The sequence below is a fragment of the Periplaneta americana genome, chromosome 1, assembly GCF_040183065.1.
Source record: "Periplaneta americana isolate PAMFEO1 chromosome 1, P.americana_PAMFEO1_priV1, whole genome shotgun sequence".
Lineage (NCBI taxonomy): Eukaryota > Metazoa > Arthropoda > Insecta > Blattodea > Blattidae > Periplaneta > Periplaneta americana.
The window spans coordinates 20,350,459-20,374,603 of NC_091117.1; the positions used below are offsets into that span (position 1 = coordinate 20,350,459).

Here is a 24,145-nt window from a genome sequence, read left to right on the forward strand (position 1 = left end):
TTTTATGGTTCACAGCCGGACTTGAACGCGGGAACCTCTGATCTAATAACTAGCAGATCATACAAATGTGACAGTCGAGCTGGGTGGAAGACATCGTGCTTGAAATCTACGACGTGGAACTCCCTGCGTCTGAAGGTTCCCCTCTAAACTGCAGCCGGACCTCACATCAGATCTGATAGCTACCAGATGATGCCACACACACACGCAGTGAAGCTGAGGTGGAAGACCCCACCTGCGATAACAGCGTGAACGCGCATGGTTTGCCGTGTTGTGTACAAATACGAGCGAGCACGCGTCACGCAGGCGCGCGGCGGCCAGGGCTGGCGCTGCCGTCGCCTCTCAGTGCTCAACAGGTCTCGGCATGGTCAGACTCCTCTCAGATGCCCCAACGGAGGAACCGCGGGCACCTTGCACCACCCCACAAAGCGGCGAGTGCCGCCGCCGGCACGGACCCGCTGGCCGCCTGCCTGGACGCCAATGGCACCTACATCTGCACGGCCTACAACCCCCGCTGCTACATCATCCAGAAGGTGAGGTTAGGCTGCCATATGTGGCCTCGGCGCTCGCTCCCCGGGCCGCCCGGAGGCCTGACATCGACGTCAGTCCCACGGACTGCCTTGATATTGCCTTGTTTTCGGCTGTCTGCACCCTCTGAGCCCCTCTTTCCATCTTTACTTGTATTATATTAAGTTGCGTTCGTTCGCGCCATCTTGGATCGATATTTACTTGAACCCAGCAGCGTGTGAGAGAGAGAGAGACGTCATCCAACACGTGGGATGGGAGAGTCCTTGCCATATGGTACCAGGACTTGCACTAACCAGGCTATGAACCGGCACCCTCTTGTGTGTGCACTTCCCCAAAACGCTTGCTTTCAAGTGTCAGCTTATTGCTTTTAAAGTGATCAAGCCTCGAACTCAGGAATGTGACATATGTGTATTCTTAGTATGCAGAACATTAATGTAGCCTACGTAGTAAGCGCTAAATTGTTTTCTTTACTTTATCGTTATGTGAAAGATAACAGTTAATCTAAAAAAAAACTCCGACTTCATTCGTAATTGGTGCCATCGACCGTTCTTGCACTAACATGTGTTTATTTGTAATCGACCCTTATACTAATGTACACAGAAGGCCATTAAAAACGCATGGGATTTCCATTCATCCTAATACCTACATTAACATTCAATATTTCGTATTGTTGCGGCCTATACACTAAAAATAATTTCCAAAGGTTACGAGTAAAATAAATAATAAATGATTAATGTTTATGTCGGTTTTAGGCTATAAAAATACCGAAATTCACAAAACTCTTTTTTTATTTCAATAAATTAATATTAATTTTTTAATTTCTTTAATTTCTTAATTAAATTTTTCTGTACATAGGTACTGTCTGTCTTTTGTTTTCCTAAGAGTCCCAGTATAACAGTCAGATATTTCATGTTTATTTTTAACAACCCTCTACGTATACAATAATCTCTAATACGCTACCTTTGCGTGGTCGTTCATAGCAACGTAATATCTGAATGAAGATAAAAATGAAATATGTTATTATACTCAGCTGGTTTGCTTGTAAACATTCCTCATCCTAATGCACTACGTAAGCGCTAATACGCTTCGTTTACGTGGTCATCCACAGCAACAAATCTTGTGAACGGACCACAGTGAAGTAAAATACGGTTCAGACTTCATTTCAAGTTTGTACCACAAATAATTCTTGCATTAATGTGTGTGCTAGCTTGCTCGTAAACTAATGCAGTACGTAAACACTTATATGTATCGTCTGTGTGATTGTCAATAGCAATAAAATGTATGAGCGTTAAGTGGATTGAAGTGAAAAAAATTACTTCAGACTTTAAAAGTTTACTTAGTGCCCCATAAATCATTCTTGCACAAAAGTATTTATTAGCTTGTTTCTAACTGCTTCTTTTATTGCTTTTAGCAGGCCTAGTCTCGAATTCAGGATTACAACATGTGCGCTCTTATAAATCCAGATTATACCTTATACACTAATACAAGGACATCACTTTATTTTTACCAACATTTTTAACATTAACCTGGCTATACTCGGAAACACTGTTGCCCCCTTCCATTACAGGAGTTTGGTGTTACTAGTGCAATATGTAAACAAATCATTTTACTAGCTATAGGAGGAGAGAAAAGTAGTGTATCCGTTTATGTTGTAGGGAAATACGATATTACGATTTTCAGTTTGATCATCACTTTTACGGAATTTATCAAAATACAGTAAAGTAGTAACATTTTGTTTTCAAAAACTCAATTTTTCAGGCGGCTATGTTCGTTATGTAATATCTACTTTATTTAGCATATTAATTATTGATGTTAACATACAATATAGAGAGTGCATTTAAATTGAGGGGCTCATAAGTAAAGGGCTGTAAGTGCACTTAAGTTACTTTTGAGAAAATGGGGTTTAAATATTTAAGCTTTCGTAAAATCGGTGAAATTTTTATTTAAATTTTAATGTGTGATGCGATTAAAATATCCCTTTGCCACTAAAATTTTAGATACTTTTGCTTACACTGGATGCACTTAACTCATGTTATTACAAATGTCACTAGCATTCCTTTGCTTCTAGCCACCTCAATTCAAAATAAGCTAATCTGAATTTTTAAACAAGTTGCTGAAAATGGTCGCCGTTCATTACAATGCAGTCTTCAATTCTTTACGCATATTATTAAAAACGTTTTGAAGCATATTCTCTGAAATTGAATTTATCGTTTATTGAATATAATTTTTTAGTACGATATTATTAATATAGGTTCTTTCTTCTATAGAAAACGTAGCCATATTTATGAAACACACTATACACTGCAGTGTTTACTTCACTGCTTGAAGACTTCGAATGCAACAGCGGCCGTAAGTTTGTGTGGCTGACGGGAGCAAGGACATTAGTGAAGGGGTGTGAGTGAAGTACATTCAGAAATGCAGGTACAATAAAAATGCAAGTAAAAATAAAATGATGTCCCTGTACAATTATTCATAATCGCTAGTGTTCTTGTTTGCACTATCGTCCGTACAATACAACATTTGAAAGACGAAAAAATGTTCTCATAATCTATTCTAGTTGCCTTAGACCATTCTTGTAAGCAAGCGAGTGTATTTATTGCTTTTGACGTCAAGGACTCGAATTCAGGACTTTGATGTATGTGGCGACTCACAAATGAAACTTGTTCTTTCCTAATGCACTTGGGAAGCACTGATACGATTTCGTATGCATGTCGTAAAAAGAAACAAAACATCTGAAGAACGATAATAATGAATTTAAGAAATGTTATCATTTGTTTACGTTTGACTTTCTTGTATTAATGCGCTAGCTTATAAACAACCTCTCTTATTGCGTGTAGGTCTCCCACAAATTTGAATATTGTCCGCAGATGTTAATGCGTTTTGTTTACATAGTCGTTTACAGAGTGATACAAAACAGTTGAATAAGAATAATAGCAGTGAAATAAAAGTCAGATTTACTATTATTATTATTATTATTATTATTATTATTATTATTATTATTATTATTATTATTATTATTAGCATATGACTTATGTTACTGGTCGCAAAAGTCACGAAGTAATGACGTAGTGTGAATACTACCCGCTGGACACAGAGTGGAGGCTCTAGATCAGCCGTGGCGAAAATGTAACTCACGAGCACATTGTGGCTCGCAATGATAGCTGTGCATGTCTCTTGCTCCCCCCAACCCCCACCCTCTCACTCACTGGAGTCAAACTCCGTTCCATTTGTATTTGTCTCTGACTTGCGAGTGGCGTATCGTCGCAATGTCTCTCTCGAAACCATGTACCTCTACAAAAACGAAAGTTTCAAGTAGGATGGGAGGATGCATTTTTTTGTTGCCAATATGATGAGAATGTTAAATCTATGATTTGTTCACAAGTATTACGAGGAAAACGGTTGTATAACATAAAACAGCATTATACTACATGTTACTGATGAAACATTAAAAGGTTGAGTGTTATTATTATTATTATTATTATTATTATTATTATTATTATTTATTATTTCGATCCTTTTTCAGCTGATGTACGAATAATGCGGTTAGGTTTTCAATTTAGACTCACAGATTTACAACGTAATGTTGCAATGAAAGCTAGATGTAAGGACTTGACAAATGTTGACTTTTCAAATCCTAGCCAAAAAATAAATATCCGAAGCTTCGTTCTTTCGCTTACTCTGTTGAAGCCATGTTCGCTACAACTTACGTTTGTGAAAATTATTTTCAACAATGAAAATGGTAAAAACCTAATTTAGATTGTAACTGATAGACAAATACCTTCGTGATCAACTACGACTGGCAGTAAGTGACATAATTCCTGATTCTGAAACTTTGTCGCAGAGACATTCTGAAGACAGTTAACTTTAGATTGTGATAATGTGTCCTATGTTTTCTTGTTCATTTCTTTCTTCGTTACACGTACTAAACATTAGTTTGTAACCTTATACTGCATAAAATTATATTTAAGTGCTTGACGTAAGGAAAATGAAAATCCGTTAATAAGTCAGACAGTTGCTTTACTTCCCCTTCGGGTGTCCGCCTCCCTCCATAGGTGCTATGCACGTTGCAGGTTCCACAGTGGCTCGGCGCAGAATTACATTTTCGCCATGGATGCTCTAGATGGAGTTCGTTCACCGTAATAAGTGAGAACGCAGTGGTGGATTAGGAATGAAAATGTATTTAGTATTTTATTCGTTTCATCTGTATTCACTTATTATGTTGTTTTCTATTGTCATACTGGAACATACAACTTACCTGACTAGGCTTTTAAAACAAGGGTTTAGGTACCTCAAAAACAGGCATTGTTAATTATGCAAGAAGGCTAATATATGTGAAACTGGTTTTTTATTGTGATTTTAATGTGTTGAGTTTTACAAAATATTTTCATGTTGTATGATTTATCCGATAAGCAAGCTGTAATACAATGTTAAAATTGAGATATACCGTCTTTACTTATCTAGTATTTATATGATTGATTATAACATAAACGTTTATGATATAATCAATCATATAAATACTAGGTAAGTATAGACGGTATATCTCAATTTTAACATTGTTTTACAAAATATGTTCACAAATATGGGTATATCCGAACGTATCTCAGATTCTGGCAGCAAATAACCTTAGAAGTGGGTATTTAAAGGGATCGATACTTTTGAAACGCATAAACCAAGACAACCCTCATACTTGCTTTCAGATAATTTTTCATTTATTTGAAGTCAAATCGTCTATCTCTAAATCGTGTAACTAAAATTTCAGGATATCGCAGTACATATTTATTCTCGGTTGAGAAAACTTTGAAAGTGATTGATGAAATACATTTTCTGTCACTTCACATGATATTGATTTCCTTCAATTTGCATATTAAACAACTCTCAGATTTGTCTGCAATGAAGTCAATGACCTTTGTGACATAGCACACAATATCGTTTCATATTGTCGCTATTGAAATCCATTAATGTTTTACATTTTTCTTCATAACTAGAGGAAAAAAATATAGCTACTGCCATTTCAGTAGACAACACACACAGTATTCAAACAGCACTGGATAACAGAAAGAGTTCTCAGCTGATATTACTGCCTAAACTGTAACCTAAGGGAAGGGGTGGAGCGAGGAGGGATATGTTGTGACGTGTCTGGGTTCAAGCCCGTTCAGGAGCATGTCTCGCGAGACCACATCTTGCGATCACTGACTTATGTTATTCTTGCTTTAGTATCGGCCTATATGTATGAATGGGTAACTCGTGCTCCCAAAGTGCTAAAAAACCTTGAAAGAGAGAAAGGCAGACGGAGCCAGCCGCAGCAGTTACAAGTTGTTTGTAGTTCGGTGCAAAAGCAGTTCACTGCCACGGTGCGCTCTGGCGGCTCATGCAGGTGATCGTGATATCTATTCCATGATTTGAATTTCAGAATGACGCATGGTACAATAATTATAGTAATTTTAGACAGACTATACTTGAACACATAACAAAATTATATTATTTTCTAGCTTTGTAAATTAGTTTAGTACTGGAAACACAAACTGAATACAACCTTTTCAAGATACAACAAATATAGCTGCAACAATTATTTATTATTACACTATTTGTTAATATTTCTTATTATATTTGAAGACATTATTACAAAAACAGCCCTTGTCAATTTTTAACGAAAATGAGTTAAGAGCACCATCACGTGAAGGCGCATTTTTGCCACAATCTGAAATGTGTTTAAAAGCCAAAAACGATCTGTGTCAGGTGCAGTAGCCATAAGAAAAAACACCGATTCTACAAAAACAGCCCACGTCACTCTGCTTTCGTACAAAAATTGCCCTTGTCGGCTGACATGGGTTATTCTTTTGTTAAATGTTTTCAGCACTGAATTGATTAGGTACATTATGCATTATATAATAATTATTGGCAGCATTGTGTTAAATTGAATAAATATTGAAATGTTTCATATTGCAACATTGAAATCAGTGAGCATTCCATTTTAGTCTCTTGTACAGTATTGGCAAAAAAAAAAAAAAACCGGACCGACCCTTGTAGCTGATCATAGCCCTGTTCACTCCAGAAAACGGTAGATTGTTAAGTAAGACTTTCGTGGTTCGAATTCTGCCTGGGAAGGAAACTTTTTTTTGTTCCTTATTCAAATTTATTTCCAATACTTTTCGATTGCTAGTAAAATTCATGTTTTGGGAATAATAAGTTAATTAAGTAGTAAAATATCACTGCAATCGAAATAAGGAACAAAAAAAGTTTCCTTCCCAGGCAGGATTCGAACCACGAAAGTCTTAGTTACCAGTCTATCGTGCTCTGGAGTGAACAAGGGTCTGAAATGAGCTACAAGGGTCGGTCCGGTTTTTTTTTTTGCCACTACTGTACATCATGGCTAGTAATGATGGAAGTAGATTAAATTTTCAGAAAAGAAAACGAAATGGCAGAAAGGAAGATTTTATTAAGAAATTTAATGTAGAGGGAAAATAAAATACTAATCACGTAGGGAAATATGTAGCAGCTTGCATTATAAGGTGAGAATAAGTTCAGATGGTATATCCAAAGATGTGCCTGTTTGTCGCAATGCGTTTATGAGTTTGCATGAGATAACAAGAGGGCGTCTTCCTACTGTACAGGCATAATTGCTGAACTATCAGAAATCTCCTACTGACTCCAGAGATAAACACACTAATCGCCCCAAGGCGGTTCCAAGGGTATCAATACTTCAAGAACTAACGTTTGCCACTCTTTACAATGAACCCTTGAAGATCAAGCAATAAAAATTAGAGGACCCGAAAAAACTGTATGGACTATTATCTCCAGAAAGTCTCCAACCTGTTTCAGAAACGGAAACTACCAATACACATGTTGTAGATATTGAAGGGTCCAATAACATCAGTGGAGAAAAAAGTTATTAATAAGTGTTGTGATTTCCTGACAATTTACTGATATTACAATACAATATTAAATATTAAATTAACATTATTACGATCTTCATTTGTATTATTTTAATACAAAAATAGCCCATGTCACACGCTCCAACATTCAATAATTAATTATAGGTCTTTAATATGTAAAAACTTATATGTGTTTATCATATATCTGATTCTTATATCGTGAAGAAAGAGTCTACCTTTTTTTATTTCGATGTTATAATTTACATGGGCTGGGGGGGGGGGGTTTGTTCTCCTGAAAAATCGACATTTTTGACAAGGGCTGTTTTTGAAATAATGTCTTCATTTCTTATTTGAAACGTAGAACGCTAGAATTTACAAGTCTTTGTACATTAAAGAGTATCCCTCTGTTCTCAGAAAGGTAATAGTCTGTATTCGCAAACAATAACAAATTCAAGGAAGTATTTTTACATGTCACGGCAGATGAAATAAGCTTACTTCTGAGCTCTTTCTTTACTTTGAGAGCTTTTACACTTCTTTCTTGTATTAAACTCTGCCTCAAGCACATACAGTATATATGGAAGCAAAGAGTATATTTGGAAATTCTACTTAGGCAACATTACGAACAGTTCGATTCCTGATTTTGCTGGAATCTGAGTGGCGTGCTGTTCTGTAGATTTTCTATCGGCGTAAGCCAAAAATATTTCAGAAAAATTTCGATTCCTTGTCAATTGTCACTGTTTCTCCAAACTTAACAGTGAATTCTGCTGTAGGTCTTGAAGTAGGGTCTTATATTTGATAACAAGATTTTCTTATCACTCTTCAAGATAGTTTATAGTCAAAGAAAGTGAAGTTGTCTATGTTCTACATGATACTGCAACATTTCAAATTTATCCATAAATGTTCTTAGCTAGTCGATCATATGTCGTGCAATTCTGTAACTCACACGCACAACGTGCTAATGATATCTGATATCAGTCTCACCTTGTTGATATCCCATTTTTACCTTTAGCTGTTCTAAAGCAGATGCAGACAGTATTTCTTTACTAAAACCTTCACTGTTTATTTGTAACATAAAATGTCATGCGAAAGAAAGTGTAATAGAATACAAGCTTTACCTCTCTTCTCAATAAAAATAATTCTCTTTTTACTTGTAACTAAAGGGAAATGATCTGGGAATTACATTGTTTTTCACTTAAAACGAGCCGCCACTGACTGCAGACGCAATCGAACTAGTGTCTTGAAAGAACCGCACACAGACAGTATAGCTAGTACAGAGTCCGTTCTACCTGCACTGAGATTGTGTTGACACTTTGAGAGCACGAGTTGCCCACCCATGCCTATATGTATCAGATTGCTTGTAAGCGACCTCGCTTCGAACCAAGGAATGTCATCTGCTTGTGCCATCGTAGTTCCAGATGACATTTCTTGCACTAACAGTTCCTTTGTTCGTAAGATGACCCAAAGTCCTTCTCACGTAGACAGAGAGGCCCGTTCACAATGAAAATTAAACAGAAACTTAAGCACATAAACATATGGCACAAACATAAGAAGCCAGGCATAATTCACAATGCAGTTTTAACGTTCATTCACTATGAAAATTAAACATATCGTAAGCGTTAACTTAAAAATAAAATGTAAACGTTACGGTAAAATCACAGTCTACTATATACAGTCGCGAAGCTCAATATGTAGTAAAAATGCAAACATGGGTAGTTGCCCACCACTAGGATCGCTACTATCGCCTCATCATCGCAGATCTCTCACCTAGCAGCCGACAAAATATGTTACACTTTCCTTGTCGTGTTCTTTTGGAAAAATTAACACCTTCCTTCCATTATTGAAATATTAAATGCATAAAGTTAATTTATTATTTTAATGAAATATATTAAATTCCACCATAAACTCGAAGATACCTGCAAGAAATAAGTAATATAATTTTTGTTTGTGCAAAACGAACTGAAATTTACTATAATAGCTTCACTCATTCAAGATTATAGCGATAATATCTATGAAATCAATAAATATTAATTTGCATTTCTCTTTACAACAATAATAATGGAAATATGAATTAATGGAGTAACTTACGTGTACCGGTACTTGTAGGCTTACGTAGTTAACAAAGTGGGATGAGGTTAAGCAATAATAATCACACCAGAATTGGAAATAAAACGTGATCAATAAATTTTATTGTAACAGACTTTTTCTACGTCTCTAGTAAAGCAACAAATAAAAATAACAACAAAATTAACAGCTATAATTAAAAACATATCCTTTGAAGAAAAAAGTAAGCCTAAGCAATAATAATCCCACCAGAATTGAAAATAAAACGTGATCAATAGATTTCATTAAAACAAACTTAATTTTTCTACGTCTTTAGTAAAATAACACATAAAAATAATAACAAAATTAATAGCTACAATTAAAAATATATCCTCTGAAAAAAAAAGTAGACCTAACCTATATTTCTCTGGAAATTTAGCAGCCTAAGTGACAGAACTTTAACCGGTATCTAATGTCCTTTCGGTTAGACTGAAACATTTCATTGTGAAATTTAAGGATATAATGTATTCTAACAGTCACAAAGAACTTCAAAATTAAGAGTTTTGTTTCTGCACAGCATTCTTGTGGAAACCCAGGAACCTTTCTGAATCTTTCGGAAATCGGAAAAAGGATAACTCTGGCCTCTTTCTCTTACTGTTGCTACAATTTATAGCACTACAAACGTCTCCTCCTTGTCCCATATTATTATTCCAATTATTATATTTTAGCCATTAACATTTTCATTATAACCAATAACGAACATTTCACAAGCATTAATGTGAAATACGCAACGAGCTAGCACTCGATAGAAATACGACACAATCAAAGTCGACCATGGACAGTCTATTGTTTCTAGTTGCTAACCGCTTGGAGCGCTTTATCACGAGATTTGCAAAAAAACACCTCAAGCTTCGCGACTGTATATAGTAGACTGTGGTAAAATCAAGAACATTCACATAGGAACATAAACATAACATCAAAGATACTTGGTAACTATGGAAACATAACAACGACGTCATTTCCTCATATTCTGTCGTATACTTCAGCGCTCCACGATTGTGTACTGTTTGCAAATCACGTAAGCATAAGCATGAAAGTTTGGAATTTGCAAATGTATTATAGTTATGTTTTATTTTTCTTGTACATACTGTACATGGGTTTTCTTGATACAAAATAATAAATTTCCCGTCAAAGGATTCCATATTGCGAGCGTATAGCTATCGTCACGGCCAATAGATCGAAATTGTAGCTTGTATGCAAAGCCCATTAAACAATCAAAATACGCTCTCCGATTGTGCGATGTTTCCAAATTACGTAAGCATAAACATGAAAGTTTGTAGTTTTCAAACTTTCATGTTAACGTCTATCGGTAATGTTAATGTTAGTGTTTACGTGAATTATTGTGAATGATCCCATTCGGTAACCTGACTGGAAACTTCTGTGTTTATGTTACGTTTATGTTTAATTTTCATTGTGAACGGGCCTTAAACTTCACAAAGAACCAACGTTGCATCTGCTTATCGCTATGACAACAAGGATATCGGAAGAATATTGTCACAATAACATTTAATCTCAATTTTGTTTCGTACATCATTTTTGCATTAATACGCTTAGTGAGCTGACATGGCACCTGCTACATTACAAACGGTTTCCGTAAAATTTGTCACCGCTTAGATTCTTGTGATGTGTTTCCGAGCCTGACTTATGTGATAGCACAGTACATTATACTGGATCAATTTTGCTTGTGTTTTGCTACTGTGTTCTTTTTACAGGCATCAGTGACAACCACTGTAAGACGTTGCGATGATAATGATGATGATAACTATTATTAATATTATTATTATTATTATTATCATTATTATTATTATTACTACTACTATTATTATTCTGTCACCGCCCTAATTGAGGCGATAGCGCTTTTGCCTGCTGACACGGAGGTGCGCTCGGGTAGGGTTCGATTCCCGTGCGGGCAGATTACCTGGATGGGTTTTTTTTCCGAGGTTTTGTCCAACTGTAAGTCGAATGCTTGGCAATTGAGGGGGAAAGTCCTTGGTTTTATCTCGCCAAATACCATCTCGTTATTACCAATTCAATTGACACTAAATAACCAAACAAATACAACGTCTTTAAATAATAATAATAATAATAATAATAATAATAATAATAATAAAAAGGTATCCCGGTAACATGCCATGAAGCTACTTGGGGGGGCATGGAGGTAGAGCCCCATGCTTTCCATGACCTCGGCACTAGAATGAGGTGGTGTGGTCGGCACCACGCTCTGACCGCCTTTTACCCCCGGGAAAGACCCGGTACTCAATTTTATAGGAGGCTGAGTGAACCTCGGGACCGTTCTGAAAGTTTGGCAACGAGAAAAAATCCTGTCATCACCTGGGATCGAACCCCGGACCTTCCAGTACAAATGGCTTTTAAGGAACCCGCAGGTTCATTGCCGTCCTCACATAAGCCCGCCATCAGTCCCTATCTTGTGCAAGATAATCCACTCTCTATCATCATATCCCACCTCCCTCAAATCCGTTTTAATATTATCCTCCCATCTACGTCTCGGCCTCCCCTAAGGTCTTTTTCCCTCCGGACTCCCAACTAACACTCTATATGCATTTCTGGATTCGTCCATATGTGCTACATGCCCTGCCAATCTCAAACGTCTGGATTTAATTTTCCTATTTATGTCAAGTGAACAATACAATGCGTGCAGTTCGGCGTTTTGTAATAATAATAATAATAATAATAATAATAATAATAATAATAATAATAATAATAATAATTTATTTATTTATTTATTTACTTATATGTAATGTGCTGTACAACAGCCAGAGGCCAATTACAGTTCAGCACAAATATAACAAAAACATTAGCAATAATTTACAATAAAAGTACAAAGAAATAATTAAATTAATGGCAATTAATTAAAATGATAATTACAAATGAAATAATAGAATCATAAATGAAGAATGGAATCATATAAAATAGTATTACAAAGATATACAAGATTATAATACAACGACAATAATGACAATGAATGGACGGGATAAAATGGATGACTAAACTACATAGCATAATGAGATGAAGGTAATTGTATTTGAAAATGAAAGGATGGAATCAAGTGAATTAATAAATAACAAAATGATATAAAAGTTAGCGAGAATAATATTAAAATACATATTTAAACAAAAGATATAAATGAACACTGATATAAAACTTCAAAATATATACTACACATTAAATGGATCCAAGCTTGATCCATGCAAATTAACATGTTTTATACATCTGCAGACCGGGGAGAGAGATTTAGAATTTCTATTGTAAAACATTTTATGATATCTGAAACCCTTAGCAGGAATACGAAGACTGATATTGCTTAGGAAAGATTCACAATCAATATCACCCTTAAGAACTTTACAAAAAAATAAGTAATCAAGATCTTGACGTCTGGCAAATAAACTACAGCAGTTAAAATATTTGCAGTTAATCTCATATTTATAATCATCAGAATTAGGTAAAAATCTATAATAATAATAATAATAATAATAATAATAATAATAATTATTATTATTATTATTATTAGTATTATCCATCTATTTACCTATTGTTCCCCCTTTAGAGGAAGACACAGACTGGGACTGTCCTCGCACGGAGGCCGCTCGGATGGACCCATTGTGCACTGGGCTGCAAAAGAAATGTCGAGTCGAAGTCGCTATCGATTTGAAATATTATCGTGTTACGAGGATTTCGCTTACGAAACAATAGAAATAGAGATACACAGAAGGCATTGCATATAAACTCTATTATCGCTCTGTAATTATTACATCATTCAGCTTGTTTGTGTATGTCTTCAATAAACTATAGGTATACTGGCCTGTATTTTCTAAAGAGTTTTTATTCTATGCAAAGGAGGAATGTGTAGTTCAATGTTTCAATTACATTAAATTTTCAGTTCTGTATCTCTATTGATAAAACAATTTTATACTTATATTTATATTTACAGTAAAATTGATACATTTTTCTCTTAATACAATATGAAACGTAACTGGCCGTATATATCGATTGTAACAATTACAGCATCCATGGATAATAAGGAAGTATATTTTATGCTCGACCATGCCGAAATGTAGTAATTATACACCTGGTAGCAGACCTTTAATGCATGTCATTAAAGTACACCTACTCATTAAAGGTCGGGTCTTTCAGCCAATGACGACTCAGGTTACAACTGTTCAGCCAATGGCAGGTCAGCTTTCTACCGTTATAAAACCGCAAGTATCGATTATTCTCGGATATGCAATCGAAAGAGAATTAGCGAAAAGTCACGGAGGCTGGAAATCCAATACTGTCGCAGAAGGTTATGTTCTGTTACTATAATAATTAGCGTTAATTGTAAATAATATTCAAATAAATTCAATTTGTCATCTCGTTTTTCAATGCCTAATTTAATTTCAATGTTATCTCTGTAGGTTCTTATGGCCTAGCAAGGTCAATGTGAACATCTGTTCCTCGGAAAAAATCAATACTTTCGCGTCTGCCAACATCTCACAATATACGGGACATTGGTCAAGGTCAGATACAAAGAAAATTAATAATATCAAGTTAGAAATATGGTCGAGCATAAAAAGTCGTATGAAACTCGCCTATAATGGTAATTAAGAAGCGAGTATGAAAATTATGAAACTCGCTTGCGCTCGTTTCATAAATATCCATACTCACTTCTTAATTACCTTCATTATAGGCTCGTTGCATAATGTACTATTATACAGTAAAATTTTCTTGGATGAAAAAGAATAACTCATGCCTTTCATAAGAAAATATGGAAGCCAACATTGTTCAGAAAAGATTAGCAGATTGTATTTCCTTTAATAGAGTAATTAGTGTTTTGAATAAACAGTATTATCATTATCAAAATTCCGAAAAGTGGTATTGTTTCCATAATATGTAGGCTACATAACTTTAATTTAAAACGGTTCCCAAAATGAGTTCTCCGATTTCGCAGTACATTTTATATCTGTATCTATTAAAACTATAACAACGAAATAATAGTGTCAATAGACAGGTAATATATCCAAGTTTTGTTTGATACCTTACAAGTGCTGGATATATGATACACAAGGCTCATACCTTGCGCAGCGTGTCACAGTCTATCGCCTGCAACGCAGCTGTGATGCGACGTCGTAGCTCCTACAGATTATTGGCCAAAGAAAGAACGTAAACATTGTCCTTTACAAACCCCCACAGGAAAAAATCATACGGATCAGGTCAGGTGAGTACGAAGGCCACCTAATCAGGTTGTCGGTGCAACGGCTAATTCAACGTTGAGGGAAATGTTCGTTGAGGTGCTCAAGCACATGGAGGTGAAAGTGAGGTGGTGCACCATCTTGCTGAAAAATGAACCCGTCTTCCTCTTCCTGCAGTCACAACAGAACGATGAGCTGCGAAGTTCAGGACATAAAAAAGTACTTTATTACACTATTCACCACACTTTTAATTATGCTATAGGTCTGTATACATTTGATTTTGAAATCCCGTGCATCTCAGTAATGCTGTGAAATTGTGCTCCAGTGCCTAACCAATGTAAAGCAATTTGTAATTTCTGTTTTGGCGTTAGAGCACTATTCCTTGAAGTATTACACGCTGAGATGGTTCAAAAACAATAAACAGTTGACTGCATTTCTTGAGAGTTAGGCGGAATTTTTCAATTATCTTTAATAAGAACATAATCTATTCTACGTCTGAAAATTCTTGGACGTCTTACAATAATTTTTTCTTCATCACTAGACGAAGAGTGGATTTATACAAAATTATTTTGAAAAGAAATATAGTAACAGTATTACTCTTAAATATATTCTCCTGCTTACTTCTATTAGTCTCTATTAAGGCTATGGATCTGTGGGGGGGGGGGGAGTTTTATCTCTAAAAAATAAAATAATGTTTCAGTTTCCTAAATCTGATTACATCTCGGCCTCCCCAAAGGTCTTTTTCCCTCCGGTCTTCCAACTAACACCCTATATGCATTTCTGGATTCGCCCATACGTGCTACATGCCCTGCCCATCTTAAACGTCTGGATTTAATGTTCTCAATTAGCCTATGTCAGATGAAGAATACAATGCGTGCAGCTCTGCGTTGTGTAACTTTCTCCATTCTCCTGTAACTTCATCTCTCTTAGCCCCAAATATTTTCCTAAGAACCTTATTCTCAAACAGCCTTAATCTCTGTTCCTCTTTCAAAGTGAGAGTCCAAGTTTCACAACCATACAGAACAACCGGTAATATAACTGTTTTATAAAGTCTAACTTTCAGATTTTTTGACAGCAGACTAGATGACAAAAGCTTCTCAACCGAATAATAACAGGCATTTCCCGTATTTATTCTGCGTTTAATTTCCTCCCGAGTGTCATTTATATCTGTTACTGTTGCTCCAAGGTATTTGAATTTTTCAACCTCTTCGAAGGATAAATCTTCAATTTTTATGTTTCCATTTCGTACAATATTCTGATCACGAGACATAATCATATACGTAGTCTTTTCGGGATTTACTTCCAACCCTATCTCTTTACTTGCCTCAAGTAAAATTTCCATGTTGTCGCTGATCGTTTGTGGATTTTCTCCTAACATATTCACGTCATCGGCATAGACAAGAAGTTGATGTAACCCGTTCAATTTCAAATCCTGTCTGTTATCCTGAACTTTCCTAATGGCATATTCTAGAGCAAAGTTAAAAAGTAAAGGTGATAGTTAATAATAATAATAATAATAATAATAATAATAATAATAATAATAATAATAATAATAATAATAATATCATCATCATTATATTATTTTTCTCACGTAGGCCTACGAGTGGCTTCGTATCTAACACTTCATCTATTAATAGATTAGGAGGGCTTTTATTAATGTTAGTATTTTTATTATTAAGTTGTTATTATTGCATTGTAAAAAATAATAACGCTGTTACTTTTCGCAAAAAATTGGAACAATTTACAAATGAATGTGAATTTTATTTACGATGAATAGGCCCTATTGTGTGATTTATGATCAATAAAGTGTCTTTGGTGTGCGTTTTCTTCAAGCCCTCGGTTTTATTCGGCTGCTTGCTTTTTATAAACATTCAGATATGACAATTCATCATCACATCGCTTTTCTATTTGATTCGAAAGTGGCGTTAAATTAAAATGCGTAGTTCTACTGAGGTGGAAAATTGTGTTGAATTTACTTAGAGATGTTAGATTTTCGCAGTCACGATAAATTCGAAATGTACCCAAATGCTGTCAAACTAATTTTATATTTAAAATCACGTTAAGTGTAAATTATTGTACTTTTTTTAATCCGCGATAAAATGAGAAATTGAGTACAAAATGAGAAATGTATTATTTATCGCTGTTATTTACACTCGCTTTGGTCATATCGGGAGTCAATGTTTTTGTGTGAAATCCGAAGGCCTGTGTACCATTGTTGAGACTGGTTCTACTGTTGTGAACTAGATGGCGACTGTAGCTATATGTGACCCGTTCAGAGCAGAAGTGGTGTAAGTCAGAAATGGGTAATGAGGGTTAAAGTAAAAATTCTGTAAAATAGAGCGCAAAGTAACGGTTAATATTCAATTTATTTAAACTATTGGTAGTCAGTGGATAGCAAGAAGAACATATTAATTGCTACTTTGTGCTGTATTTTACAGAATTTTTACTGTAAACCTCATTACCCAATTTTGACTTACACCACTTTTGCTCTGAACGGCTCATGTATTACTGATTTGGTATTAATATGATTTCGGTGATGAATGAGGCCGGTGATATTCAGGGATGTTGTGGCCCAAATTTCCTGGAATTTTCCTTACGGTTGAGGGAAAACCCTGAAAATCCTCAACTAGGAAATTCAACCCGACCAGGAATCGAATCCGGACCCTCTGCGTAAGAGACCAGCATGCTGACCCCTACACAACAGAGGTGGTCGAGAAATGTATTTGTTTCTGCGAAATAAGAGGGAAATTATATTTTAGGAGTCATTTTTGTGTTTTTGTACAAAAAATCAAAATCTAACCAAAGACCCCGCCAGATGCAGGTTCTTACATTTTTTCCAATAGTTTGGTCACTCCTTCATGTTAGCTTTTAGAGTACAAAGAGCACAGGAATGTGATCTACTTGATACCCTCCTTGTTGTTTATCTGTACCGTTGTCTCGAGTTTTAGAACAATTTGGTGCTGGTGGTAGAATATTGGCTACATTTTCGATCTCTTTAGCTCCAGTGTTCACTCACAAACTACACTCCGTTTCTGAAATGTGTAGAGTAATTCAACGTATTTGAGTGGAGCCTATGGCAAGCGAAAGGGCGGAAATTATCAGTGCGGGAGTGTATTGTGGGCTGCATCGGCTCACGGCCGATAAGGGGTAGGATGCTCGTGTGAGAAGGTGAAACGTAGGAGTGGCATTTTAGACGCTCATCTTCAAGCAATGCTTTCCCCCAGGGCGGTCATTGGACTGGTCCCCCTCCACTCACCACTTGCGCAAAGGACTTTTCTCGTCTCCTATACTCTACAGCAGCCGTGGCGAGAACGTGACTCGTGAGACATTGTGGCTCGCAGTGATAGCTGTGCATTTCGCTTGCTTCTAACCTCCGCCAACCCCCACCCTCTCACTCAATGGAGTCAAACTCCGTTCCATTTGTATTTGTCTCTGACCTGCGAGTGGCATATGTCTCTCTCGAAACCATGTACGAAAGTTCCAAGTAGGATGGGAGGACGCATTTTTTTGCTGTCAATATGGTGAGAATATTAAATGTATGATTTGTTCACAAGTATTACGAGGAAAACGGTTGTATGACATAAAACGGCATTATACTACATGTTGCTGATGAAACATTAAAAGGTTAAGTGTTATTGTTGTTGTAATCATCATCATCATCATCATCATCTCTGTACGTCGACCCTTTTTCAGTAGATGTACGAATAATGCGGTTAGCTCTTCAATTTGAACTCACTGATTTACTATGTGATGTCAAATGAAAGCTAGATCTAAGGACTTGACAAATGTTGAACTTTCAAATCTTTGCCAAAAAATAAATATCCGAAGCTTCGTTCTTTCGCTTGCTCTGTTTAAGCCATGTTCGCTACAACTTATGTTTGTGAAAAATTATCTTCAACAAATAAATAGTAAAAACCAAATTTAGATCACGACTGACAGACAAATACCTTCGTGATCAACTACGACTGGCAGTAAGTGACATAGTTCCTGATTTTGAAAGTTTGTCGCAGAGACATTCTGAAGACAGTTAATTTTAGGTTGTGATAGGCCTATTGTTCATTTCTTTCTTCGTTACATGTACTAAACATTAGTTTGTAGCCTTGTATTGTATAAAATTATATTTAAGTGCTTGACGTAAGGAAAATGAAAATCCGTTAATAAGTCAGCAGTTGCTTCACTTCCCCTTCGGGTGTCCGCCTCCCTCCATAGGTGCCATGGACGATGCAGGTTACACAGTGGCTCGGCGCACGATTACATTTTCGCCACCGCTGCTCTACAGATTTCAGAAATGGAGTATAGTTGTATGAGGTAGCGGGTGATTGTGATTGGGTAACAAGATGAGTCGGGATAAAATCACATCATACAATTTGGTATGTTTTTAAAGGAGGGCGATTGGTGAAATTTATATTTCATATATGTTTTAAGCTAGAGACTTCTACTGCTATTGGTATCAGTAATTGTGTCTTTCTGTTTCATGTTTATAGGGGCAATAATTTAAGAGTTATTTAATTAATAAATTAGCATATTTTCAAAATGTTTCTTCTCCCCCACATTTTAAGCATTGTCTGAATTTTTTTCTGCAATACCTTTAATCTCTTTAGAAAGTTTCTAGGTTATCAAATTTGTTTTGCAAACATAGGGGAAAAAATAAAAAAAATATTGATACTTAAGTTTATAAAATGTACAGAGTACAAGTACACATTTTGTTTTTTGAAGAAAAAAGCCAACACAATTTTGTTAAATATACCTTAAAGAACATGAAGTAAAAATTTCAGTTCCCTAGCATTAAATTTGTGGAATCCTAACAATGTGAATGGAGGGTAGTGGGCAAAAAAGTACTGGAAAATGAGTTTAAAAGTTTGCATGCATTTTAAACTTAACGAGCGCAACCCTTTTAAAGATGGCGTAATTAACGACACAGCCCCGTCGGGTTCTAAAACTACGTCAAAGTGTAAATTTGGCATTATATCTTCATTTTCTACAAAAAGAAAAGAGAAAAATATTACTTTTACCACAAAAATTACAATATTTTCACCCATCTTAATATTCATAATTTCACTGTAATTTTATATTATATTCCTTTACTTATTTATTATTTTCAAGAATTTTAACTGGAAATATATTATTTAATGTACCGAAGTACATATGATATTTCCATGCAGATATTCTGCGTCATCATACGATGAAAGAGTAATGGAACAGAGAAAAATTCTCTCCGGCGCCGGAATTTGAACCCGGGTTTTCAGCTCTACGTGCTGACGCTTTATCCACTAAGCCACACCGGATTCCACCCCGGCGTCGGTCCTAGGTTCATAGATATCTATGACGTAGTGCAGAGGTCGGCCACTAGAGGGAACCCAAGAGTTGGAACTTAAAACTGAGACGATTCTTCCGACGCCGGGGTGGAATCCGGTGTGGCTTAGTGGATAAAGCGTCAGCACGTAGAGCTGAAAACCCGGGTTCAAATCCCGGCGCCGGAGAGAATTTTTCTCTGTTCTATTACTCTTTCATCGTTTAACTGGAAAACCTAGAAAATGCACCAGATATTGAATTTCTACCACCAAACTTTCCATAAAAATGTTCCATTCCAGAACGCTACAAAATGCTAAATGCTAGCACTAAAAGTGCTATAAAATGTCATATTTAATTTTTTTAGTGTTAAATTTTTAATTTTAAGTTGCTAAAATCTACCTTCTCTAAACATATTTAAATGTTCAATCGACTATTTATAATGCTGCAGTGAAAGCCATTAAATGCTGTTTTATCTAACAATTAAAAATGTCTTCAAAGGGAAACAACTTTGTGTTTTAAGATTGTGTATTTCTTATTTATTTATCAGACACATGCCAGACTTGGAGGGTGTATGTCAATATAATTTGTACCGAACTGTGATAAGAATTCAAATGAACTATTAACCAGTTATCAACGCTCTTATCAGGAACTGCAGCGTTTATCACTCGATATACGGCGAAACTGCCACAATATCCCAGCCACATGCAATCAGGGCCGGAAATGGGTTTGCAGTGCCACATATGTTACCGTAAACCAGGTGTAAACATTGTTTCAAAAAGAATATTTAGCGGCTTTCTTTCTCTCTTCTTTTTTTTTTTACCGTTTTTTTTATTTGATTACGAGACCGCAACGCCAACAAGTGGCCGACGCAGAAAGCGAAATACGTTTCGATCCGACGCCAACCGTGAGGTGACGTCACACTTAGATCAGTCTATAGGGTAGCTGCTAACACGGGAGCTTCGTCTGTGTAATCAAAATTCAAACCAAGTGTACAAAACTACAGCACAATCAGTGCTGTGATGGAGTGGCTATATTGCTACAGCAGGACACGGTAAGGCGATAGTCATTTATCTTTCGTGTTTAAAATTCGAATGTCAGAGAATGTGATACATTTGCAATATCAGTGGGTGTTTGCAGTTCGTTTCTGTGTTGTTTTCTTTCTTTTCCCCATGAAGCCATTTCAGTGTACAATTAAGAGACAGGGGGAAATATGTGAGTGAATTGTATTTATCAAAGGTCAAGACAGTTTTTGGTATCGTTTTATCATCCTTGGGAATGCATGACGAACAAATGCCTCACGCGTGCGCATGTTTCTCGTAAATTTGTTTCAATAAATGAATCTCAGGTGTTATTTGTAGGGAAATTTAACTCTTTTTCGTCTCTAAGTTTCATCACGATAGGAAATATACTATTTTTTACGTTGTGATGTCCCCATATTGGGCGTGGAAGTGCAGTGGAATAAACCTTCGTATCTGGCCATGAGGCAAAATACTTGGCCAAACTGTGATTTATAATAGGTCGAATCTGTATTCCTTCTCGATCAGTTATATTTGATTAATTATGTTGATAACGACGAAGTAATGGATATTGTGGTTTCGACTGCCATTGCAATCGACATCTTTTCTGCACGTCAACACGTGAAGGTAGACCCTGGGACCCACCCACTCACCAATCAGAAGGGTGGCGGAGGGGGGAGGATGTTTTCCCAGAGCGCAGACTACATAGCTTTCGTATCGCGCGGAGATTTAAGAGTGTCTCCATTTCCCCTGTTCGTTATCATAACGAGAATCGGTCACAGATATTTTAAAGACAGCATTGTCACTCCTTTCACTTAGTGATTTTCTTTTCTGATTTATTTATTTATTACGTTCTTTACTTACAGTAAATATATTACGTTTTTTCTCTTCTCTATTTTTCTTCTTTTATACTTTTTAGTTTTGTTCCTAAAGATTTTCTATTATTCCTTCATTCTTTTTAACTCTTTTATACTTTCTCGCCTCAAATTTATTAATTCTTCTCGTCATTATTTTGATTTATTTCCCTTTCTGGCCCTTCTTTCTTTCATTTTTGAATTTTCACTAACTTATTACATTATGGCTCTCTTTTCAACAAAAGTAATTCGTTAAGTTAAAACACTGTACCTGAAAACTATACTATTCCATTTACGCGTTAGTTATTTCATATACAAGACCATGGGTGGGCAACTCGTGCTCTCAAAGTGTCAACACAATCTCAGTGCAGGTAGAACGGACTCTGTACTAGCTGTACGTCTGTGTGCGGTTCTTTCAAGACACAAGTTCGATCGCGTCCGCAGTAAGTGGCGGCTCGTTTTAAGTGAAAAACAATATACTTCCCACATGATTTCCCTTTAATTACGAGTAAAAAGAGAATTTTTTTTATTAAGAAGAGAGGTAAAGCTTTTATTCTATTACACTTTCTTACGCATGACTTTTATGTTACAAATAAACAGTGAAGGTTTTAGTAAAGAAATACTGTCAGCATCTGCTTTAGAAGAGCTAAAGGTAAAAATGGGATATCAACAAGGTGAGACTGATATCAAATATCATTAGCATGTTGTGCGTGCGAGTTACAGAATTGCTATACATATAATCGACTAGCTAAGAACATTTATGGATAAATTTGAAATGTGGTAGTATCATGTAGAACATAGACAACTTCACTTTCTTTGACTATAAACTATCTTGAAGAGTGATAAGAAAATCTTCTTATCAAATATAAGACCCTACTTCAAGACCTATAGCAGAATTCACTGCTAAGGTTGGAGAAACAGTGACAATTGACGAGGAATCGAAATTTTTCTGAAATATTATTGGCTTACGTTGATAGAAAATCCTGAAAATGTATATTTTTAATTAATAAATCTACAGAACAGCACGCCACTCAGATTCCAGCAAAATCAGGAATCGAACTGTTCGTAATGTTGCCTAAGTCAGAATTTCCAAATATACTCTTTGCTTCCATATATACTGTATGTGCTTGAGGCAGAGTTTAGTACAAGAAAGAAGTATAAAAGCTCTCAAAGTAAAGAAAGAGCTCAGAAGTAAGCTTATTTCATCTGCCGTGACATGCAAAAAAATAGTTCCTTGAATTTGTTATTGTTTGGGAATACAGACTATTACCTTTCTGAGAACAGAGGAATACTCTTTAATGTATAAATACTTGTAAATTCTAGCGTTCTACGTTTCAAATAAGACCTATAATAAGAAATATTAACAAATAGTGTAATAATAAATAAGTGTTGCAGCTATATTTGTTGTATCTTGAAAAGGTTGTATTCAGTTTGTGTTTCCAGTACTAAACTAATTTACAAAGCTAGAAAATAATATAATTTTGTTATGTGTTCAAGTATAGTCTGTCTAAAATTACTATAAATATTGTACCATACGTCATTCTCAAATTCAAATCATGGAATAGATATCACGATCACCTGCATGAGCCGCCAGAGCGCACCGTGGCTTTTCCAGCGAAACTACAAACAACTTGCTGCGGCTGGCTCCGTCTGCCTTTCTCTGTTTCAAGGGTTTTTAGCACTTTGGGAGCACGAGTTGCACATCCATGTACAAGACCAATCAAACGCAACAAAATGTTACAGATATACCACAGTCTATTATATAACAGTCACGAAGCTTGAGTTTATGAGGGTACTAGGAACAATAGACTGTGCAGGTACTATTTCGCATTATCTGTAATGAGGCGATAGTAGCGATCCTAGTAGTTAGCAACTATCTCTGGATGCATATTTACTACGTATTGAGCTTCGTGACTGTATATACTAGACTGTGGATATACTACAACATTGATTAAAGGGAATGCTAAACGTGTATTTATTATGTTGATGGATCCATCTTCATTTGTTTTTATATTTTAAGAGGTTATGTGGATCAGCATTTCCAGAAAGAAATTACCCAGCCATTCAACATGTCATCTCTCTATATAGGCAATTCCAATAATAATGATGACGTATTAATAATTAAAATAATAATACGTTTTGATGCTCCTAACATATAGGTAGCAATAATTTTAATTTTTTAGTAAGAAAAAGTTTGTATATATTTAATATAAGGAATGCTGAAGTCTAAATCTCAGTATTTTACAAAACACATTCTTAACAATGGAGAATTTTTATGTAATGTAGTGACGTGTCTG

The 24,145-nt window shown here is 35.7% G+C and overlaps 1 protein-coding gene across 3 annotated transcripts in view; it reads left to right on the plus strand.

Annotated features, from left to right (window-relative positions):
- Positions 1 to 226: 226 nt before the first annotated feature.
- Larp4B (La-related protein 4B) overlaps positions 227 to 24,145 on the plus strand; it is a 330,307-nt gene continuing 306,388 nt past the window's right edge. For 2 of the 3 annotated variants that reach the window (XM_069844065.1, XM_069844246.1), the window contains exon 1: positions 227 to 530. In XM_069844065.1, coding sequence (XP_069700166.1) covers positions 381 to 530 — 150 coding nt within the window. In that variant the 5' untranslated portion in view covers positions 227 to 380. Of the gene's footprint in view, positions 531 to 20,910; positions 21,030 to 24,145 lie in introns of those variants that run through there. The other variant, XM_069844414.1, reaches the window with a different exon arrangement.